The 10,000-nt window shown below is 33.2% G+C and overlaps 1 protein-coding gene across 1 annotated transcript in view; it reads left to right on the top strand.

The window, feature by feature from the left end:
* The window catches only part of LOC144963544 (uncharacterized), a 15,078-nt gene that overhangs the window by 3,755 nt on the left and 1,323 nt on the right, over positions 1-10,000 (top strand). Inside the window, exons 3-6 of the mRNA XM_078897611.1 lie at positions 728-737; positions 3,579-3,744; positions 5,160-5,327; positions 6,105-7,434. Coding sequence (XP_078753737.1) covers positions 728-737; positions 3,579-3,744; positions 5,160-5,327; positions 6,105-7,434 — 1,674 coding nt within the window. The remainder of the gene's footprint in view (positions 1-727; positions 738-3,578; positions 3,745-5,159; positions 5,328-6,104; positions 7,435-10,000) is intronic.

Raw genomic sequence — 10,000 nt, 5'->3', positions numbered from 1 at the left:
CCTACCCTCTCTCGCTCGCTCTCTCTCTCTCTCTCTCTCTCTCTCTCTCTCTCTCTCTCTCTCTCTCTCTCTCTTTCTCTCATAAATATATATATATATATATAATATATATATATTATATTAATATATATATATCCTTTCTTTAAAAAAAAATAGCATTGTGGAGAACATTGTGCTTATTTGAATCAATAAAAAAATGATACGGCAAACAATTCTACTGAAAGATTTGAGAATTAGAAATGTATTTTTTACAGATAGATAAACAGATAACTTGATTTCCTTTTATAATTTAAAGTCAGTTTGAAAGTTCGTTGAGTCCAACAGATATAATAAAATATGTACCGACGACACTAGACTTTCAAAATCAACTAATTTTGACACTGTAAAAAGTTGTCAATTTGCGTCATCTATTTATGACATCAAGTATTATTATTACTTCCGTTGTGTTCTTGATTTAGCGGTGATCAGTGTTGTTATGTAGTAGTATTTTCTAATTGCGTGTATGTTTGTGTGTGTGTGTGTTTGTGTGTGTGTGTGTATTGTGTGTGGTGTATACATGTGTGTGTGTCGGCATTTTTCAGCAAATCGTGGCATTCATAGTGATATTATTCACTTGATCACATGAAGGTATTTCACGCTGACGCCATTTCTTAGAGAAGTCTATTTTTTGTTTTTTACTAGTTACTTCGAGACTCGCATGATTCTTTAATTTTTTCTGATATTTCAGGGTAATTCAAGTATCAGTTCTGTCAGATAATAGGTGCATAAGCTTGTGTTATGTGTTTTTCCATAAGTTAAGTAAAGGGGAGACATTCCGAAAGCTCCTACATCCCGAGTATTCTTGAAATTTGTATTTTCACTGTTGATATTTTGTCAGGCGTTTATTTAGTCAAGTTGTCATCATTTATTTCTATTAGGGTTAGCTCGAGATCGGAGGATATTTTTTTTCTATTAGGGTTAGTCATAAGTCTTAGTAAAGGTGCAAGGATGTTTGTTTTTCCATAAGTTAAGTAAAGGGGAGACATTCCGAAAGCTCCTACATCCCCAGTATAATGTATTCACTTAATGTAAATGTTGCTGCTCGAAGCTCGAAGAAATAAATAATAATGTGAAATTGAATGTAAGCTTCAATTTAATTACAAAAACAGATCAAATGAACTTTTCGGGTTTCCTCTTTATCAACAAAACAGGATGAATGAAACACCACGCATGAATGAGATGATGTGGTAGTGGCGTAGTTAAGATGAATAAACAAAACATTGGTTGGCAGGAAATGAGTATGCTCCTTTGTAAGGAAGCACGAATTAAAATAGAATGCTAGATATTTCGAAAAGGTGCGCAATTAAGTGAAAAGAGGGGAGGCGGGGAGGAACTGTGAAATGCAGTTTAGAAAGTGAAATATAAAAACGCGTAGACTGTTGTTGGAAGATAAATACAATGGAATTGAAAATCGTTTCTTAACAAAATATAGTCTAGCCTTTTGGAGAACATTGTGCCTTTTGAGTCAATAAAAAAAATTATACGGCGCACAACTCTACTGAAAGATTTGAAAATTAGAAATGTATTTTTTACAGATAGATAAACAGATAACTTGATTTCCTTTCATAAGTTAAAGTCAGTTTGAAAGTTCGTTGAGTCAAACCGACAGCACTAACACTCTCAAAAACAACCAATTTCGACACTGTAAAAAGTTGTCAGTTTGGCGTTTTTACGCAAATCGTCGCATTCGAAATAATGTATTCACTTAATTACTTTAAGGATTTCAGATCTACACTAAGTTTTCAACAGTTTTCATCTATTTATGACATCAAGTATTATTATTACCCCTTTGATGCTTTCAATGTGATGGTTTCGGGTGGATAATACCCAGGTTTAACTTCTTTGGTAATACATTTTAAAAGATAATAATAATCTTTAAAAAAATGGAAATTTAAAACAAGAAAATAGAAGTAGCATTGAAGGTAAAATAAGGTCTTAGAAAGACCGTATTAAATGTTATGAATAGTCAGGTGGCTTCGTGGCGCAATGGATAAGCTGTCAGACTCTAACCTTGAAAGTAATGGGTGGCCATTTTTAAAAAAGTTTACTTTATTGAGAAAGACATCATTTCGTTGTTATAGTCACTCGACATATATTTAAAACCTTAATTAATCTATTATTATTATTATTTATTATTATAGTTTTTTAAAAAACAACATTGGTACCATTCAATGGGTTATCAACGTGCATTTATATGTAAACGTCGATTGTTATCATTTTATAATATTTTATCATTATCATCAGTGTACGCGTTTAACGCGTCTTTGTCATTTTATTGGGGTTTTTTTTTTTTTTTTTTTTCTTCTTCCTTCTTCTTTTTGTCTATTTACCTTATCTACGCCATTCACACTACACATCTCTCATTCGTTCTTAGTGTCTTATTCGTCGTGTTTTGTTGATAAAGGGGAAATCAGAAACGTCCACAGTATGTCTTCGTCTATTAAATTAAGGCTTACAATTCAACTCGTATCGGTTTTTTTTTCCTTCGAGCTTCAAGCAGTAACCTTTTCATTAATCAACCAGCACCGCCAACGGAGGTACATAAAAACGGCGCGTTTTTGTACACCGCCAGTGGAGGTGCATAAAAACGGTGCCAAACGCCACCAAACATGATCACCAGAGTACTGTACTGTAAGGTAAGTTCTCGATCCCAGGATCGTCTTTCAACTCTGCTCACGTCTACTACTTCAGGTTTATTTTCGCAGTTGATTTTCTTACCACAACCTGTTTTCTCACACGGACAACTATATGTTACTGTGTCACGGGTCAGAGGCTATAGTAACTTACACTTCATGTTGGGCCACACAGAAAAATCAACAGGGGGATGTACCAAGTTACACAGACAACGTTGTTTACCATTATGCGCTCATTAAATGATGGTGGGTACAATATCGAATGAAAATAGTTCTTTCCCCGCGAAATTGCGGGCTTTTTACTAGTATATATATATATATATATATATATATATATATATATATATATATATATATATATATATATATATATATATATATATATATATTATATATATTTATATGCATGTGTTTGAACTATAGGACACCATCAATAATAATTATATTTATATTTATATATATATATATATATATATAATATATATATATATATATATATATATATATATATATAATATAAAACTTAAACCGTGAAATAATAGTGCTCAACTTTATGAGAAAAGGAGCTATTTAATAAAATATTTCAAGTATAATTATGATCAACTTCTATAATATTGTGAGAGCGAGTGCTCGAAACAATATTGTAGAAATTGATCATAATTATATTTGAAATATTATATATATTATATATATATATAACTATTGATGAAGTCCAGTAGTTCGGATAGTTTTTTCTCTCTCTCTCTCTCTCTCTCTCTCTCTCTCTCTCTCTCTCTCTCTCTCTCTCTCTTTCATGATATATGTATATGTATATATATATTATATATATATATATATATATATATATATATATATATATATATATATATATGTATAATGTGTTTAAAAATATATTTACATTCTCAGGAATCCTGGACTTGCTCTGAAGATATTATTCCAAGTGGCTGGCCAAAGTATGACGTCACCACTTCTAAGTACCTGAATTTTAACCTCAAACCATGGATTGGCAGTTTTCTAGAGAAAGAAAAACAAGATTTTTGGTTCAATACTATTCCAAACTTGATGAGCTCGGGTAATGTATTCAAGGTTTTCAAATATCTGTATCTGTATTTATCATTGAATTTTGTTTTGTCTTTGGTAGTGTATGTTGTCCATCGCTTTCCTGACAGTCTTCAAACACCAGCCCTGCCTTTTCAACATTTTATAATTCGTTGTTTTAAGGAGATAAACATAAAAGTCGCTATAGTTCACTTCATATGACAAGTGTGTATGAAAGGTGTCAGACAAAGCACGAAGGAAAAATACAAGAAAAAAAACATCTTTAAAAATCAGTCGACCTCGCCTGGGGTCGAACTTCAGACCTTCTGATTATCGGTCAGACGTGCTACAATTGCACCACAGATACTCCCGATTAATGGGACAATTTTAATACCTATATGCTTCACAAGGGTATGCGTAGATCATTAATTTGCCCTTACATGGGTTAAAATAACTCTTCCAAAACCTTTAAATGATGTACCTTGGCATTAACTTTCAGTTTCAATAAGAGTTAGAAGACTTTAGTGTTAAATATAAAAAGTAAAAAAGAGAATAATTTTCATGTTATTGGCAAGACCAAAATAATTACATATAAATAAATAAATAGATAAATAAATAGATAAATAAATAAATAGGAACAAAAAGCCAATTAAAATAATTATAAACAAAGAATTAAAAAATAACCGGAAGTAGCAAAAAGTCTGACACCGGAGTTTAATAGGATTTTACACAGTCAATCAAACCTGTTGCCTTTGCTATCGTTCACCTTGTCCCTAATAGATTTTCTATTGGTTTCGATTATCAGAGTATTGGTTGCAGTTCGTGCTTGTTTATATAACTCTCTATGTATTGTGAGTCTTGTATTCCGCCTTGTTTCTTCAACTTCTCGTCTCATTTGCTTCGACAACCAAATTTCCTCAATGAACCATAGGCCTTATGGTCGACAACGGCGCATGGTGATCAAGAAGTTCAGGCATAATTAGGTTAAGTATAGAAACTTTGTCGTCTGCTGTGTAGGTACGATCAACTTTGGTGGTAAGACCGGATGTAATAATGTCATTTTAACATTTCTTTATATCTAATGGCTTATATTTTCGATATGTTAATGACTTTTTGTGGGTTTAGGTTTTTCTAAATTCAATTCATATAAAACAGATTGATGGTCTGATATGTCGTTATTTTGTACGTGGGGTGTTATTCAACAAAGTGTCATCACGGTGTTTGATAAAGAGGTCTAACGTGTTTCCCTTTTCAAGGGTTGGTTCTGTGATGAGTTGGACATAGTTCTTTGCCTCAATTATATTGCGAAAATCCGATGCATTGTTATCTGACTGGCTATCGGGTGTTGTGAGTATCTTATCTAAACGCATAGCATCAATACTAACAACAATACGATGTTTGAAATACGCGTTTTTTTTTTCGTTCTTTCCTCATATTTAACAACTTCAGTGGAGTCATCAACAATTGTGGTGGACACACCGTTCGGTAAAATCCAAGGTGCCAAGAAGACAGATGAACTCTCGGGATTGTCTTATCTCTCCTTCAAAGGAATTCCCTACGCCAAACCTCCACTCGGCGATCTCAGGTTTGCCAAACCACAACCACATCCTAAGATTCGTGAGTGCACTCGTTATATAAATCCTTAAATCGCGAAACTTTTTTTTTTTAAATTATTTCCCCATTTATCAAGTTGCACCTGCAAATTTAACGGTTTTCACAAAGAGCGCAGTAATTACAATGCGATTAGAATTTCACTGATACCTGTGTCGCATCGCCGTTGCTGTTCAGTGAAATAGAACCTGCTTTTGAAAGATAAACTTGAATAACATATATTATAGTAATGCATGTTTAATTTACATTATATTTACATGTCTGGGTCAAATTTTATAACCGTATGGATTTGGAGTCTTACTTTCGTGGATTAAGCTGTGGGGTTGGGTGGCTAAATCAGTGCTGTTTAATATTTCGTGTAATATGTAAAAGGGAAATCATGGATTTACACACCTCTATTAAGTTTAACTGTAATTAATAGGGCAATTCCATGAGTTCAGAACCTGACAAATTAGCATTTTATTTTTTCTCAAATAAAAATACAACCTCTACCTTGAGACCACATTACACACATAATGAAATTGTTTTTGTAGGGTGACTTTATTGTTTTATGCCGGTGTACTGTAACCCTAGTGCCCCTATCAAAGTGGTAAGCCCTTTTTAAGATTCAGTTCACCCTAAGGTGAAAAATACACCTGATTGAAAAGCACTGTTATAGATGGATGAGTGGACTGGTATTCGGATATGCTGGATAATCTGTATTCAGTTTTTTCTTCTTATATTTGTTGAATTATACTAGAATATCATTAGAATATCATTATTTATTCTTCATTCCTCCCACAGCTGGAGTGTTTGATGCATCCAAAGACAAAAAGATATTCTGTCCACATCCTAGTATGATGACTTTGAATGAGACAGATTTTTCGGAGGATTGTTTGATTCTGAACATTCAAACAAAGGACATAAATCCTTCATATGGTTTGAAGAAAGTCGTGGTTTTTATTCACGGCGGCGGTTTCATTTCTGGTACAAGCGCGTATTACCAAAGCGCGTCCTTTATCACCAACCATGACATTATTATTGTTACCATCAACTACCGACTTGGTATTCTAGGATTTCTCAGCACGGAAAATGAAGCCAGTCCAGGAAATTACGGTCTATGGGATCAATCTCTCGCCATCAAATGGGTCAAAGACAACATCCGGGCATTCGGTGGAGACCCTGATGACCTAACAATAGCAGGGGAATCGGCAGGTGGTGCTTCAGTTGGATATCAAAGTCTTTCACCCCACTCCAAGGGACTTTTTACTAAAGCCTACCCACACAGTGGTGCTGCCACTACTGTGTTTGGTCTATCTCTAAATGCCCAGTCACATGCTCTTGAGATTGCTAAATCTACCGGATGCTGGGAAAAAGATGTTCCGACCACAATAAGTGTCCAGGAAAGTAAAGCTCTCATTGATTGCTTAAGAAAGGTGCCCATATCTGTCTTCAGTGAGTTTAATTACTTTACAACTAGCAAAACAAATTTTGTTCCGACCGTAGACGGTGATTTTATTCCAGACATCCCTTCCAAACTTCTACAAGATGATGCATATCTAGATTCCATCGGGTTCTTTGATCGCTCCTACATGTTTGGTTTGAACAGAAACGAAAAAGCATTACTTCAAACCTTTATGCAAATGACAAAATACGCCATTTTTGCAAACGAGCAGATGTCCGAAGAAGAAAAAAAGTCAATCTATGAGAAGTTAATTGCTGATGCTTACGACTTGTACATGCTATCGCGGCTAGGGGAAGTTGCTGCTTCTGATAAGGACATAATAATTAGCAAAATTGAAAGTTTTTACCACAAAAGATATACGGATGACGATATACTCATTGAGCTTTTAGCAGACTTGAATTTTGTAATTCCCACGTTTGACTTCCTGGCCGCTGCTTCTCGGCGTGAGTTGTGCAATAGCTATCTTCTTTACTTCGACCATTTTCCACATTATATGAAAGGCCAACACAAAGGATCAGTGCATGGTATAGACTTATTGTACTGGTTTGATATAAAAGTAAGCCTTGCAGAAAAATTGTTGAAAGCTGGCATGCAAGGCGAATTTGATGAGGAAGACTTTGAGTTGAAACGTTTATTCTCATCTATCGTGGCTGATTTCATTAAAACAGGGTGAGTACCTTATCTGAACAAATTTTATGCCCGTTTTGATTCTACCAATAATGAATACGAAATTGAACAGACTAAAAAATTACTGATAGGGCGCATGAATGATGAATGCGAGAATGAATTCAGTGAATGTGAGATAAAATATATGTTTTCTAGACTGAATGAAAGGAAGGCGGCTGGACCGGATGGTATAAAAGGAAGAATTTTGAAAACCTGTGCAGAACAATTATGCTATATTTATACTTATATTTTTAATGTCTTTTTCATGCTTTTCCATCCCTAGTATTTGGAAAACTTCAGTAATAATTCGAGTCCCAAAAAGGATAAAGTAAAATCAATGAATGATCTGAGACCTGTTGCTCTGACATCAATTGTCATGAAATGTTTTGAAAAACTTATTTTGTTACGAATTAATAACCATGTTAGACCTCTTTTGGACCCTTATCAATTTGCCTACCAAAGTAATCGCAGTGTAGAAGATGCCTTTCCCTAGTTTTTACAAATAATATCTACAAACATTTAGACACGCCAAAAAGCTAATGCAGAATTCTTTTTGTTGATTTTTCATCCGCATTTAATACAATTCAGCCCCACCTCCTTGCTCATAAACTTTCTACTTTTAAAATTAATCCTTATATCATCTCCTGGGTGCTAGACTTCCATACAAATAGAACACAATATATAACAAGTAAAAGGAAATGTCTCCAATAACATAACTATTAATACTGGTGCTCCGCAGGGCTGTGTAATATCTCCCATGCTCTTTATACTTTATACAAACGACTGTAAAAGCACAGATTTAAACATATCCCTTTTAAAATTTGCTGACGATACAACTCTACAAGGACTAATTACTAATTATAACGAAATAAATTATAAAAAAAGAAATAAATAAATTTGTTTCCTGGTGCGACAATAACTACCTTGAATTGAATGTTAGTAAGACCAAAGAATTAATCATAGACTTTAGAAAAGATAAGAATACAAAAGGCCATATTACTATTAAAAATATAAAAGTAGAACAGCTAGTAGAATACAAATATCTAGGAGTCACCGTGGACAACAAATTACGGTGGGACGTACATTCCAGTAATATCAATAGAAAAATTAATCAAAGAATGTACTTTTTAAGGAAATTGTCCCAACTTAACATTGGCAAAACACTTTGTACGCTATTTTATAGATCTGTAATAGAAAGTGTTTTTGCTTTTTGTATTACTGAATTGGGGGGGGGGGATTGTCAGCTCACAAAAAGCTAACTTTGACAGGATTATTAAAAGAGCTTATAAATTTACTACAGGATCCATGTTTTTTAATGATTTATATTCAAAACACTGCTTAAGAAAAAATTGTAATATTTTAGATAATCCAACTCACCCTTTAAATCTTCAGATCACTAAGTCGAACAGAAGTGACCGATTGTTGTCTAAACGAACAAAAAGTGAAAGACACCTCCGATCCTTTTTACCTTACCGTTGCAGAATTTTTAATAAGGAAAATAATGTATAAATTTTGGTCTACGTCTGTTTTAACTTTGAAACTTGTTCTTTAAAATTACTCCATACCCACAATTTTTAAACATCAATTTATAAAATCGCTTACTACAACTTTTCTATTGACCTTTTCATTCTACATTACGTGCCATGTAATTTATACTATGTAATTTTTCTCAGGCAATTTACAATAGTATTACACTGTAACTAATTCTTAGTTTTTTACTGATCTTTTTTTTTCTTATATGCTGACATCAATATACCCTTTCTAGATATTTATATCTTTACACTTTTATAATCTGTATGTCCCTTAATTTACACTATGTAATTATTCTTACAGCCTACAATATTATTATACTATATATACCTATTACCAAATTTTACTTTACCACATTATATTTACGTATATTATATTCATGTATGTATCATTGTCGGCATTTTGTACGTCTGTACAAAAATTTCCTTTTGGATGAATAAAGTAAATTATTATTATTATTATTATTATTATTATTATTATATTATTATTTATTATTATTATTATTATTATTATTATTATTATTATTATTATTATGAGTAATTTCCTAAGATGACCTGATTCCTGTTGATCTTATGCTTCTCACCTTCATTCTTCTTTCTCTTCCTTTTCAGACTCCTCCTTTTCCATTTCAATTTTCTCTCATCTTTCGTTTTCCCTTTGCTTCCTGTAAGGTGCTGATACAACTACCCTTCCTCCGCTTCCTCTCATTCCTCCTCCTTCTCCTCTTTCTACAACATAACAGTAACTGCAACTACTGCTACTGCTACTACTACTACTACTACTACTACTACTACTACTACTACTACTACTGCTACTGCTACTGCTACTACTACTACTACTACTACTACTACTACTACTACTACTACTACTACTACTACTATACTACTACTACTACTACTACTACTACTACTACTACTACTACTACTACTACTACTACTACTACTACTACTATTACTACTACTTTTACTACTGCTACTACTACTACTGCTATTACTACTGCTACTACTACTACTACTACTACTACTACTACTACTACTAC

The sequence above is a fragment of the Berghia stephanieae genome, chromosome 1, assembly GCF_034508935.2.
Source record: "Berghia stephanieae isolate SIO BIC M18660-M18661 chromosome 1, UCSD_Bste_1.3, whole genome shotgun sequence".
Classification (NCBI taxonomy): domain Eukaryota; kingdom Metazoa; phylum Mollusca; class Gastropoda; order Nudibranchia; family Aeolidiidae; genus Berghia; species Berghia stephanieae.
This window is presented reverse-complemented; position numbering and strand designations above follow the sequence as displayed.